We start from the raw sequence: 21,602 nt of genomic DNA, 5'->3' as shown, positions 1-21,602 counted from the left end.
TCTCCAGCCAATTAAACAAAACATTCACCGTCTAAATTAAAGTTTGCACACCAAATATTTCCCATGTCATTGTTATTGCCGTCAATATTCATGGCCACCTTTTTTTTGTTGCTCATCTCTCCGTTCTCAATTTCTTCCCCTTTTTTTTTTTTCCAGATTGTAAGTTTCTTTTTCTCATCTGCTCTACTCACTTAAGGGGCCTCGATTCTTTGAGGTTCGTACCTATGAGAGCCAAATTCCATGAGGATCGGTACTTTCTGACCCATGATGTCTTGCCCATTGAGGCCCATTCTCGCCTATTGAGGCTTTTGGTCCATTGTGACCCATTTCCAAAAGGTTCAATATTTAAAACCGGCCTAAAGACTCGCCTATTCCGGCTTGAGTCCAATCCAGTTCATCGAGGCTCTTCACTGCTCATCTTTCATGCAACACGCTCTTCAACAACAGGCGGCAATTGATCTTCAGCAATATCAACAACATGCGCACATCAATTGTAGCAGTGTGCATCAAAATTTACAAATCTTTATATTTCTTTTTGGGGATATCCATTGTAATCACCCATTAATTATTCCTACCTGTCCAAATAGAAAATGGCAGTGTCCTCTCATCCACATAACTATCAGGAAAAAACAAAGAAAAGTGTTCCCTATCAACAAAACAACTGAACATCCCACCTTCTTATACATAACTCTTCATTTTATCCCCCATAAGTTTCTTCTCTTTGTCACACTCTACCCCTATGGATTATAAACTCACTTTACGATTGCTAATCACCTGATAAAGAGATAAATTCTAGAGCTTCTATTCTCTCTTTTATGGGTGATCCCACATCAGCTAGATTGCTCAAAAAACTTAGGGTTTCATGCCTATCAAAGGCCCTACAACCTATGAATTCAGAAAAGAAAAAAGAGGAGAATTTTTATGACTCTTGACTAAGTTCCAGAGTAAAAGAGCTTGGAAACCCCTAGGGCTATGTTTGGATATTCTTTAGAAAAGTAAAGTCTATTGGGGGGGGGGGGGGTAGGATTTTGGTTGCCATGTAAACCCCGGTAAAGAAATGTGCTTTATTTTTTTTGAATGCAAGTTAACTAGGAGAGAGAGAGAGAGAGAGAGAGAGAGAGAGAGAGAGAGAGAGAGAGAGAGAGAGAGGATTACCTAGAAATCTCTTATTTTTTGGGATATTTCATATGCAAATGCTAGTAATGCCACGTCACCAGACATGCAATTATTACACATATTTCTTGTGTTGTAATCTCTAAGGATTTGGATGTTACTTTGGCAAACAAACATGATAAAGTTCAAGAAAAGTGCATTTTTTGCTTGAGGATCCCTTGCATGTGGAAACTCCCAACTTAGCTCAACAACTTATATGTATTCTTAGGGATATAAGTACATAATTTGTTTATTTATTAGTCTGTACAAAAAACATACATGTACGTAACAAAAAAGGGATTGATATTGACAGCAATAAATATAAGCATTTTTCAACATATCAGTGTGTCTTTTATTTTTATTTTTTACAAGTTGGACAGACCGATTTGGGTGTCATACGCTTAATTTTAAGGGTGTATATACCATCCCTCATATATATTAATCACAATTGCTCTTGGATGATTTGGTAAGCACTGATTTTGACTCCCTAAGTCTCCTCTCTTCAGAAAGTTTTTTAGCAAACCTGTAAAAAAGATTGCAATTTAATTATCAGTGCCATATAAATCAAAGAAACGATGGCATTTAATTAAGAAGAATAGCTCTAGAGGGTTTTGTGTTTTCACTTTATGAGAGCTTGTCCATTGGTGCCTTCATTTCTCACAGGTTCAAAGTGTCCATTCTGCAAGTTCACAGTTGAAAATGGTTTGTTCAACAGTCCTTCACCAATGGCCACAAGATTCAGTAAGTTTTCTTCTGTTGAGATATCGACTGAAGACACATCTCCAGTCAACATATCGTCCTAGGTTTCCATGCAAGAAAAAGGTAATTAGTACATTGAGTGTAGTTATAATGCTTAGGCTTTGTTAAATAAGAGTTTTAGGAAGTGAAACATACGCTCCCTTTTCTTCCTTGGGGCACTCCTCTAGTGTATTTATGAGTTATGACCATGGTTTTAAATTTCGGTTTCGGTACCGGTTTTGGACCCCACCGAAATCGAAATTTCGATCGAAATCCGACGGAATAATAAAAGGAATATTTTATTCGTTATCGAAATTTTGAAATTTCGTACGAAATAATGACACGTTTCGGGTATGTGCCATTTCGGTTTCTGTCTCCACTGTAACCCGAAATTTAAAACCATGGTTATGAGTTTATGACAACTATTTTTAACCTAAAAAGTGGTGGCCCTGGGAAGAAAAGTTGCAAATATGTCTTTTCCCAGAATTAATTGTGAAATGGTATTTCCACTCCTTTTCCCATCCTGCCCACCATCTTTTCTTTTAATTTTTTCAGGAAAATGACTTCATTTAGGCCCTGTTCGTCTTAAAATTTGACAACCGATGGTGAGGGCCCCAACCGACCAATAATCGGTTGGGGCCCTCACCATTGGTTGGGGCAATCTGAAAGGAACAGGGCCTTAGGAAGACACAGAAAGGCTTCATTTGGATTACTAGAATAAGGAATCAATTATGCATCCTTACTAAAATTTAGTTCCAAAAAATCCAATAAATTTTTTATTCCTACTGGGGTGAACTCAGAATGCCCACTTCCTTGGGCAGGAAATCCCGACATTTTCCCCTTTTAATTCTGCCCCGATATCAATTTCACCTTTTGATTTTCTTTATTTTTTTGAACCAAATGCTAGAATTGGGCAGAATCATAATAAGATGTCAATTCAAACTCTTGATTTTGACAAATCAAACGCACCCAAACTGGGGTTAAAATGCAATCAATTTGTTGTGAAAACGTGATCTCGGGCATAAAATATAAATGAATACAAGAAAATTAAACAAAAAATACTTAGGGGGGGGGGGGGGGGGGGTATTTTATACGTCAGAGGGTGGGGGAATATCATTTCCCAAAACTTATGTGGTTCAAGACAATCTATAACTATTTTTTTAGGTGTAGGCAATCCAAGACCTCGCCCTATATGCCACTATTTGAAAAGATTATGGACTATAAAAAACCCTAAATATCTACCAACTAGACCTCATATAGAATTCCAACCCGAATCCCAATTCACCAATATCACCCAAATACAAAAATTGTTTCAATTTTCATATGAAAAATACCCCTATTTTATGCTTGGGGAGGGCGTAGATGCCCCCGCCAAAGGGAGGCCGACTGACATTTATAGGGTAATGGAAACTTAAATACAAGGAACTTTTAAGAAAAGATGATAAAAAGGAAGTAAAAATGCTAGAAAAATATTACGTGCCTAGATGGATCCCGGCTGGGGTGGAATAGATTAGATTAAATTTTATAGTATTTGAGATTTGCATCCTTAGTTATTTGGTTTGGGTAGGATTGATAACGGTTAGGGTTTCTAGAGGAGCTAGGCTAGGAGCTTTAGAGGAAGTCATAAGTGGATTTTCTATTTATAAATAACATGTAAGCAGTCATAGTAATTAATGAAGAATTTTATCCGAGAAATTGTGTTTTTGCACAAGAAGGAGGATTGATCCTTCCCTTGAAATGGGTCAAGAGGCTGATCTTCCCTCTAAGAAGATCAATCAAGTTCTGAACCAAATCGGATTTGTAAGATTTGGTATAAAAGCAATCTATCCTACGTCATGGCCAGATCTTGGGAGATTTTGGATTCTGTACATGATGGTTTTTGAAAGATCAAAGCACTTATTTTCGAATTGATGGGAGGGCAATTAACAGTTTGTGGAAGACTTGAACAAAAACAGCATAGCGATCTAGGAAATCTATCCACAAGGAGGATTGAGACTTCTCTCGAAGTGGGTCAGGAGGCTAATCTTCCTTCTAAGAAGATCAATCACATTGCGAACCAAGTCAGGCGCGCAACAAAAAGGAAATGGAAATATCATTTCCCAAGTATATTGCACATTAGAATGTCTATTATAGGAGAAAATTAGCATGTCTTCTTACCTGAATTCGAAGATAATTGTGTTCTGAATGAAGCGCTTGAAAGACCACATATATGTGGATGTCAACCATATCTGCACTTGCTTGAGTATAAATGTCCATTAATGGAGTCGAAGAGCCACTAATCAACCAATCCAGAAGTCCCCACTTTCTTGCTAGACTTGCATTGTATTTCTCTTCCATCTTTGGTGAACCAGTTCCTAATGAAAGAACTAAAAATCTTCCATAATCCATTGGTTTAATTGGGAAGAAATATGGATTCCTATCGAAAACTTTCTTCGTCACATCACTAATGGCAACCAAAGCCTGAAAGTACGGTTTGGATTATTCATTAAACAGTTGGTTAATTGTATAGTAAAAATTAAAGGTTGTTAATGCACCTTCTTTAATTTTTGATCCGGTAAAAAAAAATGGAAAAATTATTGCGAGTAGGCCAGAGATTAGATACCGGATTATTAGCAGCTACACCACCATCAATAAGGTTGAATTCCCTCACATTCCCTTGAGAATCTTTCGTTTCAAAGTAATGGGCTGGAAGGTAAGTTGGAGCTGCAGATGTGCCAATACAGATATCTGATAGAAGAGCATCCAAGGATGGATTAGACTTTACCTGCACTAGGAAAAATGCACAATACGTTTTGTTAGAATAATCTTTGTTTGTTTATTCTCTTGAGTGTTCTATATAAACACTAGTTAGGGATAATTGTAAGGAAACCAAGATTAGTGGACATCTCATTCCCTTTCATGGTGTCAGAGTGGGTTGATCAAACCTTGCCCTAACCACAACATTAGTAACACCGTTGGATGAATAGGGTATTAAATTAGGTTACCTGCTAGGATTATCTTTTTCCATTCTTATCTTAATGTTTCTATGTGTATCCCTAATGGGTGGCCTTAGCCTTGTGCCATACATCCATATCCCCTTAACCTTAAGCCTTAGGCTTGATAATCCTTAAGTTATGTAACCCTTAATCCTTCTCTCTTATATAGCCCTTAAACCCTCTCCTTTATATAACCTCTCTCCCCTCTCTTATTTAACTTCTTTGTCAAGTTTTCATTGCCAAGCTTTTACTTAAGGTGTAACCCTCCGTAAGTTTTTAGTTTGTAATCATTATAGTCTTTCTTAGTTTATTATCTTCTGTAATCTTTTTTAGTTTCCTCTCTTCTGTAATCTTTCTTAGTCTCTTCTCTTCTATAATCTTCCTTATATATTGTCTATACAAGTAATCTTCTTTTTCCGTCTCATTCTCTATGTCCTAAACCTACCTTCTCCAATCCCTTACCCGTCTTCAGGGTTTACCCTTCAACAACCTACCTTCTTCTACTTCTTAGCCTTCAACCCTACGTCTTACCCTTAAACACCCTAATGAGTGTTTATATAGAACACTCAAAGGGATGATTGTAAAGCAACCAAGATTAGTGAAAATCTCATTCCGTTTTATGTTATCACAGACCAAGACCTTAGCAACAGCGTTCTCTGGCGGATGGTCGATCTAGTCGTCCACTAGTCCCTACACCCGTCCCTTCACTCTCCTCTCATTTATTTTCTTCCTAGAAAATAAAGAAAAACTAGATTAATAAAAATCCCTATGATAGATTAAGCATATCCTGGGTAAAATGACTTCATCAAGGGCACTATAGAAAAGAGCCTTGTTACTCAGAGTCAATATGCAAAAGATCTTCTTTCATCTGCGGGTCTCTCTAATGCAAAAAGAGATGAGACGCCTCTTGAGCTCCTCGAAGAGTGCTCACTCTTTCCTAACGAAGTGAAATCAATATCACTGATATTCATCAACGAACTGTCTTTTCTCGATTAAATTGATGTTCCGCTTAGGGAGCGCTCCGGTGAGGACTTTTTTTCTTAATCTTTCTATATTTATCCCTTGTGTGTTTTATATATAGGGTTAATTGTAAGGCTATTGAAAATCTAGTTACATAAACATACTCATTAGGGCTAATTGTAAGAACATCTCATTTCATTTTCAAGCTTGTATATCCATGATTCCACCTAAATAGCATGTAAATAATAATAATAAGAAGAAGAAAAAGAAGAAGAAGAACCTCATAAGTGGAGAAGATGGTGGGCTGGAGTTGCTTGATATCGAATGTTGGAATAACCACATTCGTCAAAGTCTGGTGCAGCCTTGTTTTCCCTAGTTTTTCCTTTACAAGATCATGAAGATACTTGCCATTATATTTGGGTCTAACGATTGCTTTCAATATCTTTCGTGCTAAAGCAAATGGACCACTGTGATTTTTAAAACAAAAGCAAAGCAAAAATGTGAGTAAATTAGTAAAGTAATCAGCGGTTAATCATCATTATAGTTATCATTGTTGCTGTTATTACCTTGATTGTGGGAAGATTTTGGATCCATGATCGAGGTAGAAATCCTTGATATCTTTGGCGGCAAATAGAGGACGATTTTTTTCATTTGGCGCAGTTAACATGACAGTCATGAGACCACCAGTGCTTGTCCCTGCAATCAAATCGAAATAATCTGCAATTCTTGCGTTCTCACCGTCGAGTTCCTGCTCCATAACACAACCTTTGAAATTAAATGGTAAAAAAATATAGGCAAATGATTTCAGCGCTACGATGTTTTGATAAAGATGCGCGAAGCATCTTGACGTTTAGTATTTAAAATGCTTTCAGAAGAATATTACAGTTCTCAAAACGCTCTTTCCTTTAAATACTAAACGACAAGATGCGTCGCGCATCTTTATCAAAACATGGTAGTGCTAAAATCATTTCCCAAAATATATTGTTGAAGTGTAAATGATTAAATAATACCAACTCTAACAACTTAAGTTTTTGGAGTAATTAGTTGTTTCACATGGTATAAGAGCAATTGCCTAAGGGCAAGCTCCGGGTTGAAAACCCAACAGCTTTTTGATATTAATTAAAAATCCACATGTATGGCCAACCGAAAAAAGAGGGGCCAAACGTGAGGGGAAGTGTTAAATTATAAATGATTAAATAACACCAACTCCAAGAGCTTAAGCTTTTGGAGATATAGGTATGGCTATCTTGGGTGGGGTTAAGGTTTTTATGGGATAACCCAAGAATCATAAACCCGACCCTAGCCGAGATAGTTTCTCGGGCTGGGTTAGGTCAGGTTTTTAAGTCATCAAGTCCACAAATTAAAGAAGGAACTACTTTTGTCACATCACAAAGCCAACCACCTCAATGAAAGCAATTATAACAATATACTTGGAAATAATTTGTCATGTTACTCAAGATATAATTAAGAAATTCAAAGTACACCTATAAAAGTCTGTCTGATTTTAGGTTTTGTGTTTTATTTTTCTTTAAACCTACCTCGACCTAGATAGGGTTGGGTTTTGCACACTTTATACCGACCCAAATGGTCAGGTTTTCCAACCTGAAAACCCACCACCCAAGACCAATGAATTCTGAGCCTGACCCGAGGTATTTTTGGGTCGGGTCAATACGGTTCAGTTAAAATCCGCTCCAAGTTGCAACCTTAATTCCTGGAACCCAAGAACCAAGCTTGATAAGCTTATGTACATTGGTGATGATTTTTTTTCAAAATATATCATACCTGAAGTTGTGATTCTAGGAACCCAAGAATGGTTGCTGGGATGATTCCTCTAATTCCTCCCCCATCGATGCTAAGAATAGTGATTAGGTTTCCATACGTAGGGCGTTCTTCTTCCATAGAGGATTAAGAATAGGATACCAAATTAGATGGGGTATTAAACTAATGAAGAGTTTCCATTAATGGGTATGTTTTGCAAGAATGAATACTACTATAGTTGATTCACTATTTAATGGAAAATATCATCTTCTTGGAATTGATTCGCTATTTATAGAAAATAAATTCTGGTCAGGATGCGACATTTAATAAAACCTAATGCTAATTAGTCTTTCAATTAAGTGAATATAATTAGAGGTTGCTTGTTTGATAAATTAGATAAGGATAGAAGTTAGGCCCGTCTATAAGGTTCTGGTCAAGGGAAATTAGAACTGACAATTTAGCAGGAAAGGATGACTGAATCCATTGACAGAGAACGATATATTAGTGGAATTACCATGGCAACGTGGTTTTGCAGTAGGGTTTATATTTAATTGATCTTTCTTTAGTTATCTAATTTTGGTAATAGCTAGAACTCATATCAGAGTTTTTTTTTTTTTCCGTATATGACAGATTTCATCATCTAGGTAAGAACTTAGGAGAAGTACCCATGTACTAAAATAAATAGATGGGCGAATCTACTAGGGTCGGCTTGGCTCGAGTTTAGTTGGTGTTTGATTGGTTTGGGCGAATCTACTAGTAACCGACCCTATTTGTACCCCAAGTATATTCTAGTAGACTATTTAGACTCCCCTACTGGGTAATGACTCCCCTACTGCCCCATAATTTGGTAATTATACTCTGTACGAGGAATCTATTTCATCTGGTAACCAGAAAGTGCAATACGCAATGCCATGGAAACGCAAACAATACCATAAGTAAATAAATAAAAATCTATTCGACGAGATCTCATTTTTTATATTTGTTGGTTATTAAAAAAAAGGTTTTGAGTGTTAACTAGTGATATCATGACTATTTCTTTCAGTAACTAGTTGATTAATGTTTATCAACACTTCTTTCTTTTTCATTTCTGTCTGAACTGATCCAGACAGCCTCATACTTTTCTCACGTTTATTTCAATGTCCTCATAAGGGTTAAAATAGCTGAAACAAGCATACGTAGATGACTCAGCATGCTCTCTTTTTTGTTCGCAGATCACATATGTTTCTTCAAATGTTATTGGAGAGTCCCACACTCCTTTCTCCCAGCCAGCCTCATACTTTTCTCATGTTTATTTCAATGTCCTCATAAGGGTTCAAATAGCTGAAACAAGCATACGTAGATGACCCAGCATGCTCTCTATTTTGTTCGCAGATCACATATGTTTCTTCAAATGTTATTGGAGAGTCCCACACTCCTTTCTCTCCTATTGACGTAAAAGCTAATAGCAAATGACAAAAATTTTCTTGGCACCAATTCATTGATTTGGTTTAAGTTTTGGATTGGAATTGGAAGTCATATGAGTTTGATTCACATCCATTTCTTCATGTTATATTTATTGCACTTCTCTTGGGTCATTCATATGATTAGTATTAATCTCTAAGATTTAGGCCACAGCCGTTGATCTTGTTTGGAAAAACATTCATTCATTTGGTGAAGATAATGTCATCAAACTCAAACTCCGAAAGAAAGAGGGGAAATCACATACGCTCAAAAAAGGTAGTAAATAGAAATCAGTGTGAGTGATAGACGTAGGGAGGAAAAGTGGGAGAAGTTAGTACCGCTAAATCCCCATCTTTTCTCAAAGGTCTAACGCACGTTTACTTCAGCACAAAAATCTGGAGAGAATTACCTCACACTGCTAAATTATCTAATTGTGGGTCCCGCTGCACAAAAATCACTTTTACAATCAATGATAAAAGGTGATTTTGGGGCCAACAGTTGCTCGTTGAGATCAATGAATCTTATCGCGTACACCAGGGAGAAGTACTATGGGTCAAAAAAAGGTATAGATATGTGGTCATTGGAACACTGAAAATCAAATACCTCTTTAATTTACCCTACTCATTGGAACAAATGAAATCAATTTGAGGGCAAGGTTAGTAGATTACTTTGAAATAGTTTACTATGAAATGGGCTACCCTCTTGTACTTACCCTCATTGGAACATACCTAATTAATATACATCTAAGGACAAACCTTTTAAAAACAGGGATTTATATGATGGATGGGGTTAGAAAACGAGGAATGTTTGAGGGCAGTTTCACCCCCACGCCCACCTTCGGGGACAACTTTTATTTATTGTTTTGATTTTATGATGTTTTATTTGACCTTGTAGGCCAATTTAAAGTTATTAGTCAAATTTTCTCAGATCTCTTTAAAATACATCATGTGTATGATGAAATCATTTAAATCTTTTATGTCGGATGAGACCTTGCTAGAAATTTTGAAGTTAAAAATTAAAATTTGAACCAAAATTTTAGAGGGAAGATTCAAAATAAAGAATCAACCTTTGTTTTCAAAAGCTCTTCTTTTGTGGTGCTTTGGGACTTGAATACAAAACCTAAAGTGGTATGTAAGTGGGTTCAAAATAAAGAATCAACCTTTATTTTCAAAAGCTCTTCTTTTATGGTGCTTTGAGACTTGAATCCAAAACCTAAAGTGGTATGTGAGTGGGTTTAAACTCCAAGGCTAAGTTTTTAATCCCACATTGGAAAGCTCTGGAGACTCTCACATCCTTATAAGATGTAGAGTGGAGGAAAGGATTGGAATTTGTTGGGTGACCTGGTTTTACATGGACCGAAGTTCATTTAATACACGTGCAGGTCGGGCCAGGCTGAAGTTATAAACTCTTTATTTCCTCAACAGTTATGTAGGGCACGTTTGGCTGCCGGTAATTTGTTTTCATGATAAATCGGGATCTTTGGAATTTGTTGGGTGACCCAGTTTTACATGAACCAAAGTTCATTTTTTGGCTGCCGGTAATTTGTTTTCATGATAAATCGGGATCTCCAAGTAGAGATGAGGCCAAAATCCCTTAAAATCATGAAACGAAATCCAGAAAATGCGATGAGTTGATGCTGAAATCCCTCAAAATCATGAATTGAAATCCAGGAAACGTGATAAGTTGCTGCAAAAAATCTAGAAAAGATCAACCTAGTTTTGAGTAGAGTTTTTTGTTTCGGGACTATTAGCAGCTTCTGATCACCGGAAAGACTAGAATCCTGGATTTCGTTTCCATGATTGTGAGGGATTTCGGCCTCATCTACACATGGAGATGCCGATTTATCATGAAAAACATGTCCTAGCAGCCAAAAGTGCATGTAGTTGCACCCATTAAAGATATGAGAATAGTGTTCCTGCGCAGATGCTCAGATAGCTTATCTGAGCAGCTGCTTCAAAAACTCGTGTGGGCCACATTTTTGGGGTGATCCAAAGTATTCATTTGAAAGGCCCTTCCATGGATAGGGTGTGTACTAACAATCAGCCCTATAGGATCATCCTAACCCAATCAAAGGTGGAGGGGAAAATAGGCAGACATTGTTTCTGACCTTTTTTCCCTCCACAAATGGCAGGGTTAGGATGATCCTAAAGGGCTCATTTTTTGTACACACCCTATCCATGAAAAGGGCCTTCCAAATGAATGCTTTGGATCACCCCAAAAATGTGAGGCCACATGACTTTTTGAAGCAGCTGCTCAGATAAGCTATCTGAGCAGCTGCGCAAGAACACTTTTCTCTAAAGATATTACCGGTTTTGAATTGTTTCATCTTCTCCAAACTGCCACTATATAATAGAAACATACAGTTTTATAGAAAAGCATACATATTTCTCTCCTTTGCTTTTGATCATTCTTCCTCCATTCCAGTCCATGTCTAAGCACAATTCTAAGGTGATTCAAAGTGGACTGGTTAGAGAGTGACTATTTTATCTTGGAGCGTCGATCCAATGATCCCAGTTGCACCGTGGAGGGCCGATATGATTCTTAAGGAGAGTGACCATGTGGCACAACTTAGTCGTTATTCATTCTTCATCAACAATCTGATTTTCAAAGAGGTTTTTGTCAAATCTGTAAGTGCAATATGATTTTTACCGTTTTATTCTCATTCTGAAATTTACAACAGTACATAAAATTTGGGTTCAAGTAACACCAAATTCTGGTCCGAGTAACCAAATTTGGGTTGGAGTAAGCCAGAGACCAGTCCCTTTATTTCAATTATATCCAACAATCTTAAGAATCGTAGTACTCATATTATCATTTTTCCAAACAGGCCTATATTTCCATGGTGAGTGAGCTGTCAGGAATGCCTACTGATCTACTTAAGCCGAGACAGGTCTACAAAAAAACATCAAGCTATGGTAAAGATCATGAAACCAGCAGATGGAATTGTAGCTCATGTACGTTGTACTTGGAATGTTTTGCAAGGATTTGTTTGAAGGGATCAACTCCTAAAGATTTATGACAATATTTATATGAGAAAGGGCATGGAGTGTCTCTCGTCAGACCACACTCATTTACAACATACGAACACACCCACGTGCAAGGAATCATAAAGATTCAAGAAAAGTATGGGCTTACTAGTCGACTCATATATTGAATCCTTCCTAGAAATCATGACATCTTTGTAAATTTGAGGTGTATGCATTTCCTAGGTAGATTTTAGAATGGAAGCCTCGATCCCTCTCTTGCTCACCATGAGCCCTGTAGTTTTCTGAGGTTATTCCAAAAATACACTTCTAGGGGGCTTTGCTAGAGCTGATAAGTCTTTGTGCTTTTAAAGAACTTCTTGAGGACAACTAAGTGGGTGTTTCAGACTTAACCATCATGTCGTCTACATGGAGTTCTTCTTTGCGTATTAACCTCCACAAATTGAAGGGTTCGAAGGGTTGGGATGATCTTATGGAGCTGATTTTTTGGGCACACCCTACCCTTCAAACTGTGGAGGCAAAATATTGACAAATTTGTGAAGGTTTATATTTGTCCGTTTTTACCTCCCCAAATCGTAGTGTTGGGATGATCCTATGGAGCTGATTTTTTCGGGCACACCCTATCTATATGACTATATGAGGGCCTATCAAATGAATTGTTTCATCTTCTCCAAACTGCCACTATATAATAGAAACATACAGTTTTATAGAAAAGCATACATATTTCTCTCATTTGCTTTTGATCATTCTTCCTCCATTCCAGTCCATGTCTAAGCATAATTCTAAGGTGATTCAAAGTGGACTGGTTAGAGAGTGACTATTTTATCTTGGAGCGTCGATCCAATGATCCCAGTTGCACCGTGGAGGGCCGATATGATTCTTAAGGAGAGTGACCATGTGGCACAACTTAGTCGTTATTCATTCTTCATCAACAATCTGATTTTCAAAGGGGTTTTTGTCAAATCTGTAAGTGCAATATGATTTTTACCGTTTTATTCTCATTCTGAAATTTACAACAGTACATAAAATTTGGGTTCAAGTAACACCAAATTCTGATCCGAGTAACCAAATTTGGGTTGGAGCCTTTATTTCAATTATATCCAACAATCTAAAGAATCGTAGTACTCATATTATCATTTTTCCAAACAGACCTATATTTCCATGGTGAGTGAGCTGTCAGGAATGCCTAGTGATCTACTTAAGCCGAGACAGGTCTACGAAAAAACATCAAGCTATGGTAATAGATCATGAAACCAGCAGATGGAATTGTAGCTCATGTACATTGTACTTGGAATGTTTTGCAAGGATTTGTTTGAAGGGATCAACTCCTAAAGATTTATGACAATATTTATATGAGAAAAGGCATGGAGTGTCTCTCGTCAGACCACTCATTTACAACATACGAACACACCCACGTGCAAGGAATCATAAAGATTCAAGAAAAGTATGGGCTTACTAGTCGACTCATATATTGAATCCTTCCTAGAAATCATGACATCTTTGTAAATTTGAGGTGTATGCATTTCCTAGGTAGATTTTAGAATGGAAGCCTCGATCCTCTCTTGCTCACCATGAGCCCTGTAGTTTTCTGAGGTTATTCCAAAAATACACTTCTAGGGGGCTTTGCTAGAGCTGATAAGTCTTTGTGCTTTTAAAGAACTTCTTGAGGACAACTAAGTGGGTGTTTCAGACTTAACCATCATGTCGTCTACATAGAGTTCTTCTTTGCGTATTAACCTCCACAAATTGATCAAAGGGTTCGAAGGGTTGGGATGATCTTATGGAGCTGAATTTTTGAGCACACCTTACCCTTCAAACTGTAGAGGCAAAATATTGACAAATTTGTGGAAGTTTATACTCGTCCGTTTTTACCTCCACAAATCGTAGTGTTGGGATGATCCTATATATGGAGCTGATTTTTTCGGGCACACCCTATCTATATGACTATATGAGGGCCTATCAAATGAATGCTTTGGATCATCCCCCCCCCCCTCCCCCCCCCCCCCATGTAGATCAATGTTACTGAAGGAATCCTCTAATAGGAATTGTTTGCAACTATAATATGTTTAAGAATTGATCAAAGGTCCAATTAAAGTCCATCGTTAATTGAATTCAGCAAAGATAAATGGTAGGCCACACGAATGCTTTCCTGACTTGCTAGCCTGTTGTAGTGAGTCCATTAAAGTAAATGAATTCATAAACAATTCATTGGAGAATTGTGATCGAGCCCAATTCTCTTTGGGTTGGCCATGATAGCAAGTCCCTCATGGGCATTTATTCAAACAGCTGATTTCCATGCAACTAAGGATATTCCAAGTGACAATTTCAGAGGAAATTATTCCCACCAAAATAAGATGAACGTGATGTTCTTAGCCCAAAGGTAGTATTATATCATCCAATCACTGAAGCTATAGGACCAAAATTGGGTTATCAGCCATTGGGAATCGGATAGGTAGCATAGAAATAACCAAACTGATGAGAACCGAATCCCAGGTCTGTGTTGGAAGGTCTAATAAAGCCACAACAAACCGGTTCTAATTGAAAATAACAAGAATTTTCTCACTCAGCATAGCATAGCTTTTCTCCTAATTAATGATCAGAACCCCAAAGTATAGCTCATCAACTCTAGTGAACATTTTGGGCCAATTGGCTTCCAGCTAAGCTTGAAGCCTTAAGTTTCCTTCTTACAAAAGGCAATACATCGGAAATTACAGGACTCAAATGGTATTCTACACTGGAAAAGTGATAACCCAGAAGCTTTTACATATGGAACGAAAGGAGGGCAGAGGCAGTCATTTCTTCTTCTTGCTTGCATTTCTTCGACAAGAATTGGTTCGAGCTAGCGAGGGGATGCAGAGATTTTCAAAATAAGATGTAATTCCTTGATTGATAAGGAGTGATAAATTTTGGAGGAGGAGGAGCTGCTTTCAACAATCCCTAAAATCCCATCCCAAGAAAAGAGCAAGACAAAATTCTTCCTGCACAAGTTTCCAAATTCCAAAACCCGAATTTTTTAATTCATCCAAAACTCTCTCCCACCTAAACAAGGAGATGGGCTTTATACAAGAGCCCAACTTACAAAGAGAAAATCACCTAACTACCCCTATTAAACCAAGAAGGACGTAAAAGGACATGACAACTGAAATGACAAAACAACCCTACATCATTAGTAAACTAATCCTATGCTAATGAGCCCATGAAGACCGATGTAGAATTCCTAAGGGATGCTCCTGCATCAAACCCCCCACCAAATGTTTGAGAGCTCTAGCTCACAGAGACCTTTCCCTATATATAGAAATAGTTTCTGCGCTCGAGCGCAGATAAGCTTATCTGCGCTTGAGCACAGAAACATGGTGGGGCCACATTTTTTATGGGATCCAAAGCATTCATTTGGTGGGGCCTTTCATGGATAGGGTGTCCACCAAAAATCAACTCCATTGGATCACCTTAGGGTGTCCATTTGTGGGGCAAAAAATGGACAGATTTGTGGACCAACAGTATCTGTCCATTTTTGGCCTCACAAATGGACACCCTATGGTGATCCAATGGAGCTTATTTTTGGTAAACCACCCCACCTCACCCCACCCCCCCATGATGGGGCCTTAATATTGTTCTTAACCAAAAAAGTTAAGAACTTGGACCAACCTTGTTCTTAACCAAGGTTAGAAGGGAGAGAAAAAAAACTTAATGGTTATAAAATGATGCCTTAATATTGTTCTTAACCAAAAAAGAAAAAGAAAGGAAAGAAATGCATTGATTATAATTATTTCTCTCAGAAAGAATATAAGAGGAGGACCTTTTGATCCAAACAAGGTAAAAGGTGGCAAGGCACATGATTATAGCATAACAAAGCCTCTAAAATTAAGAAAAATGCTGGAATCTTGTGGAAAAGTTTGGAAAGTAAATAAATTTGTAAAATTGACTATTTTTTTACCCATTAAAAAAAAACTTCAACCAAATTTGATCAATTTTTAATGAGAGGGACCTTCATTTTATTTCCTTGTAGATTGTGGGAAGAGAAAATTTTCATTTTACTCTAGGGTGTTTGAGGGTTTGGCCAAATCACCTTATTATTTGTACATGCGGATTATAGCATTGGTCATATCATGGGTTAGATGTCTTCCATCATTTCTTTTTGTATCGGCCTTTGATCTTTGGGATCATTGGAAGGAAGTGTGCTTTAGTACTGAGAGGAAAATTAACATAGTCCAAAGATGGGAGCCTCCGATGCTAGGAATGTTGAAAATCAACTTTGATGGTGCTTGTTTTGGAAACCCAGGTCCAGCGGGGGTGGGCGGTCTTTGCCGTGATGAGTTTGATAAGATTCTTTGGGCTTTTTTTGGTCCTATTGGTGTGTGTGATTCTTCTGAGGCGGAAGTTAAAACTGCCTATTTTGGGATCAAGAAGTTGAGTAGAGAAGTATTAGACCATATTATTGTTGAAGGGGATTCATTGAATGTCATTCGGTGGTTGAAGGGCGGTGTAGCTCCTCCTTGGAGATTTTTGGCGTTATTTGATGAAATTGAGGATTTTGTTGCAGGTTCGGCTATTGTCTTTAATCATGTTTGGAGGTCGGCAAACGAAAAGGCGGATGGGTTAGCCAAGCAGGGAGTTGGGAGGGAGAGTATTCTCTGGTTCGATCATCTTCCCCCGTAATATAATTTTGTTATTTTTATTGTATCTTTTCTTCTTCTTCTCTTTTTCTTCTTTCTTGTTTTTGTTCTCTGGGTTGCCCCTTCTCAGGTGCTTCCTTGTCATTTTTTCTTATTAATGCAAATCGCTATTTAAAAAAAAAAAAGAAAATTTTCGATAGAAAGAATATTCCATCAAAAAAGTTTTTCTTGCAATCGAAAGAGGACCTTATGGAAAAAAATTATTTCTATAGTTTAATGGGAAATGATATAATTACGGTTCATTTAGAGGCACATTATCATAAATTGAAATTTTACTTGTACATGATAAGAACATGGACAAATTTGTAATTCAAAATTTAAGCATTGCTGTCAATGATAGTGAATTTTTAATGAGGTTTTGAGCATTTTCTGAGATTTTCAATTGAAGCCTGAATTTTCAATGAGTTTTTTGCAAAAAAGAAAAGAAAAAAGGTCACTATGTTGAGTCTGTCCACATTTTTTTATTAAAAAAGCATAAAGGAGGGGGGTAGGATTGAAATTATGTGGCTTTAATAGGTGCCTTTGTTAAAAAGCATAAAGAAGGGGGTAAGATTGAAAATATGTGGGTTGAATGGGTGCTTTTGTTAAAAAAAAGTAAAAAAAAAAGTGATGTTTTAGAATTTTGGGAGAAATTCTAATAATTCTCTCCTTTTCTCTTCTGCTATATAGTAGTAGATAGATATATGAGAAAAGGGTTCCTGCGCTCGAGTGCAAAAAACAAGGGTGGGACCACATTGTTGGGGTGATCCTAAGCATTCATTTGAAAGGCCCCATCATGGATGGGGTGTGTATCAAAAATCACCTGCATTGGGTCATCATAGGGTGTCCATTTGTGGGGGTGAAAATGGACAGATACTATTTGTTCACTAATTTGCCAATTTTTTCACCCCACAAATGGACACCCTAAGATGATCCAATGGAGTTGATGTTTTGTGGACACCCTATCCACGAAAGGGCCTTCCAAATGAATGCTTTGGATCCCCCAACAATGAGGGCTCACCCCTGTTTTTGCACTCAAGCGCAGATAAGCTTATCTGCGCTCGAGCGTAGAAACCCTTTACTCTCTCTCTCTCTCTCTATATATATATATAATATATATATATATATATATATATATATATATAGGAAAAGGATTGTACGCTCGACCGTACCTAAAGTTAGGTACGGTAGAGTGCCAAATCACATGGGTCCCCCATTTTTGGTGGGCATCTAAACCATTCATTTGCAAGGCCCCATCATAGATAGGGTGCATACCAAAAATCAGCACCATTGCATCATCCTAACCCCTCCAAAACTGGAGGGCAAAATGGGCAGATTTGTGGACAAACACTGTCTGTCCATTTTGGCCTCCACAAATGGATGGGTTAGGATGATCCTATGGAGCCGATTTTTGGTATGCACCCTATCTATGATGGGGCCTTGCAAATGAATGGTTTAGATGCCCACCAAAAATGTGGGACCCATGTGATTTGGCACTCTACCGTACCTAACTTTAGGTACGGTCGAGCGTACAATCCTTTTCCTCATATATATATATATATATAGAGAGAGAGAGAGAGAGAGAGAGAGAGAGAGAGAGAGAGAGAGAGAGAGAGAGTAAAGTTCCTGCTGTGCTCGAGCACATAAACAGGGTGGGGCCACATTTTGGGTGGGATCCAAAGCATTCATTTGGTGGGCCCTTTCATGGGTAGGGTGTCCACCAAAAATCAGCTCTATTGGATCACCTTAGGGTGTCCATTTGTGGGGCAAAAAATGGACAGATATTGATCTGTATCTGTCCATTTTTGGCCCCACAAATGGACACCCATTGGTGATCCAATGGAGCTGATTTTTGGTAGCCCCCCCATCCATGATGAGGCCTTCCAAATGAATGGTTAGGCCCCACCCCCCTGTTTCTATGCTTGAGCACAGCTTAGCCTAGCTACTCTCGAGCGTAGGAACTCTATCTGTGGGCCCATGTTGTTTGGGTGATGCAATAGAGTGGGCCAATGTTGTTTGGGTGATGCAAACCATTCATGTGATGGGCCTTGACATAGATATGGTGTGCCTAAAAAATCACCTCCATAGGATCATCTTAAGCCTTCGATTTGTGGAGGTTTAAACTGGAGGAATTTAAAATCTATCCATTTTGCTTATTTGGCTTTCTGTTAATTCATTATGTTCTCAGTGCTTTTGTCTTCTTCTTCCTTTCTGTGTTTTTATGATATTTGCTGGCAATCGGAGTGTTCTCGAGGTACCCTTTTTCAAAAACTGTCCATGGTGGTTCTAAATGTCTTTTTCTATGGACTTTTTGATCACAAACTTATACTCCCTATCATGAATTCCCTTGACTAACACTTAATTTTTAACTTTGATTTTCAATTACAGAGGTCCTTCATCTTCAGTTACAATGATATTGAAAAAAATATGCGGACCCAAATACAATGGCAAGTATCTTCATGGCCTTGTCGAGGAGAAACTAGGAAAGACATGTTTGCATCAAACTTTGACGAACGTGGTTATTCCAACTTTTGATATAAAGCGACTTCAGCCCACCATCTTCTCCTCTTATGAGGTTCTTTCTCATTTCTCACAACTATATTATTATATCTTCACTATGCCATTTTATTTTACATTTTAAATTTGGATTACAAGGTTATAATTCATGTATCTCGTGACTGGGGTAAACATGTATCTGGTGACTGGGGTAAATATGGGCTTGACCATTTCCATGTAATCACAATCAACAATGGGCTTTCTATATGATTTTATTAAAAAAAAAATGAAAAGAAGACTTGTACATGTTTAATAGCCACCCTTGTTATGCCTTTCTCCTGTGCAGGTAAAAAACAACCAGTTCTTGGATGCTCAACTCTCGGACATTTGCATCAGTACATCTGGAGCTCCAACATACTTTCCTTCCCATTACTTCAAAACTAAAGATGATCAAGGAAATGTGAGAGACTTCAACCTTATCGATGGTGGTGTAGCTGCAAATAATCTGGTAACTAGTCAGCCCTTCACACCATACTTTTACAGCAATCTTTAAACAGTCTTTCAATTTTTGAAATATCAGAATTTGTGGTGACCAAAGCCTAAATGAGTTTTTGTTTTTACTGAATTTTGTGGACCATTGTTTCAGGCATTGGTTGCGATGGGGGAAGTGACGAAGGAGATTTTTCGAGGGAATACAGATTTTTTCCCAATTAAACCTATGGACTATGGTAGATTTTTAGTCATCTCTTTGGGAACTGGTTCACCTAAGAATAAAGCAAAGTACAGTGCGAGTCTAGCAAGCAAGTGGGGAGTTCTTGGTTGGTTACACTGTAAAGGTTCCACTCCATTAGTAAAAGTGTTTACCCAAGCAAGTGCAGATATGGTTGACATTCATATTTCTGTTCTTTTTCGGGCTCTTCATTCTGAATCTAACTACCTTCGGATCCAGGTAAACATGCATGATACATTGTTATTTTCTTGGAGAGGGAAACAATAAATTCCAAAAATGTCTTTTTGTTTTACTAATTCTTAGTATACAATTACCTCATTGAATTCAATAACTGATGAAGCGCTTAAATGAAAAAACCAGGACGATACCTTAAGCAGGCACACATCATCTGTTGATATCGCTACCAAGGAGAACTTAGAGAGCCTTGTGAAGATTGGTGACGGACTGTTGAAGAAACTCGTCTCGAGGGTGAACTTAGAGACTCGAATCTTTGAGCCCATGAAGAATGAAGGCACTAACGAACAAGCTCTCATAAGGTGAAAATATAAACCATTCGTGCGCGTGTGTTTTTTCTTATTAATGTAGCCTAATCAGTCACCTAATCATTGTATAAACTATTCTTTACAGGTTTGCACAACAACTTTCAGAAGAAAGGAGGCTACGTGAGCTTAGGTCACCACACACCAAATGTTTCAGGCCCAAGTGATTAATTTGTGTGATGAATAGGTAGCTTACGTACTTGTGAGCAAGCTAAGGTGTAATTATGTATTTTTTAAACAGAATTATATGCTTTCATTCTTTTGTTCAATGAAATAAATATGGAAAGAGTTAGAAAATTTGTTTAACATATTCTTGTTGGTAATAAAGAGGGATGATTAGATCCATTGTGGCACCAAACTATTTTTTACGTGGGAAATTATGGAATTTGGTGGTTTTGGTGGAGATATAGAATGAGATTCTTCAAGGAGCCTTAGAATTATCTCATTCAATAAGACAATTTTTGCCCCTGCCAGTTGAAGCAGAGGTGTGCCCCAGCATTACGCGAATTGCCTCCAAGATACGATGAAACCTAGACAATGAGACAGTTGTATAACGGTGTACTAGACTACTTAAGGTAGAACCAAATTACGCTTAAATTTGGCAAGCCTGATGAGAAGCCTAGTCTCTGTTTCTGCGGTAAACAAATACTAGAATGAAGATCAAAACAATGCTAAAGAAAGGAAGCAAATTCTTTCCGAAGTTTTAGAAATCACAATTTTCGTATTGGGTATTCTTCTCTGTTTTCTATAGTACTTGTAATGATGGATTTGCAATCTTTATTTATTTATTTTGAATGGTAGCTGACAGGGGCGGAGCTAGGAATTTGCTCGAGGGGGGGGGGGGGGGGGGGGGGGGGCGGCAGAGAATGGTTGTTATATAGTAGTCAACCTCCCCTATACCCATGCATAAGGTGGAACCCACATGGTGTAAGCCTGCATAGTTCATTATTTTTCAAAGAGTATTGTACGCCCCACACCATAGGATGATTGAAACCATCAATTTGGTGGTCCACAGCATAAATAGGTAAGAATTGGGTCAAATATTCACCAACTCATACATAAATAGGTATGAGTTGGTGAATATCAAACGATGGTTGTGCTGATATTATGTCCCTTTGTCCTTTCCCCCTCGGAAAGGACTTTAGAGAGAGAGAGAGAGAGAGAGAGAGAGAGAGAGA

The 21,602-nt window shown here is 37.8% G+C and overlaps 2 protein-coding genes across 3 annotated transcripts; one reads left to right on the top strand and one right to left on the bottom strand.

The window, feature by feature from the left end:
- Positions 1-1,361: 1,361 nt before the first annotated feature.
- On the bottom strand, positions 1,362-7,825 carry LOC143848441 (patatin-like protein 2). Its single transcript, XM_077357386.1, has 7 exons — positions 7,608-7,825; positions 6,392-6,573; positions 6,106-6,292; positions 4,493-4,654; positions 4,048-4,350; positions 1,776-1,951; positions 1,362-1,675 (listed from the first exon to the last, which is right to left on the bottom strand). The coding sequence occupies exons 1-7, from the start codon at positions 7,722-7,724 to the stop codon at positions 1,591-1,593; spliced, it is 1,212 nt and encodes a 403-aa protein (XP_077213501.1). The 5' UTR covers positions 7,725-7,825; the 3' UTR covers positions 1,362-1,590.
- Positions 7,826-18,824: 10,999 nt separating this feature from the next.
- On the top strand, positions 18,825-20,881 carry LOC143848572 (patatin-like protein 2). 2 transcript variants are annotated; one of them, XM_077357534.1, is made up of 6 exons: positions 18,825-18,913; positions 19,048-19,234; positions 19,502-19,663; positions 19,802-20,104; positions 20,246-20,421; positions 20,513-20,881. In XM_077357534.1, exons 2-6 carry the CDS (start codon positions 19,070-19,072, stop codon positions 20,589-20,591), a joined length of 885 nt encoding a protein of 294 aa, XP_077213649.1. In that variant the 5' UTR covers positions 18,825-18,913; positions 19,048-19,069; the 3' UTR covers positions 20,592-20,881. The 2 variants fall into 2 exon arrangements, with proteins under 2 accessions (XP_077213649.1, XP_077213651.1); XM_077357536.1 differs by lacking the exon at positions 18,825-18,913 and having other exon boundaries at positions 19,035-19,234.
- The last annotated feature ends 721 nt before the right edge of the window (positions 20,882-21,602 follow it).

Source organism: Tasmannia lanceolata, unplaced genomic scaffold (genome assembly GCF_043159265.1).
Source record: "Tasmannia lanceolata isolate RefF3 unplaced genomic scaffold, GAP_Taslan_0.1 ptg000016l, whole genome shotgun sequence".
NCBI classification, from domain to species: domain Eukaryota; kingdom Viridiplantae; phylum Streptophyta; class Magnoliopsida; order Canellales; family Winteraceae; genus Tasmannia; species Tasmannia lanceolata.
This window is presented reverse-complemented; position numbering and strand designations above follow the sequence as displayed.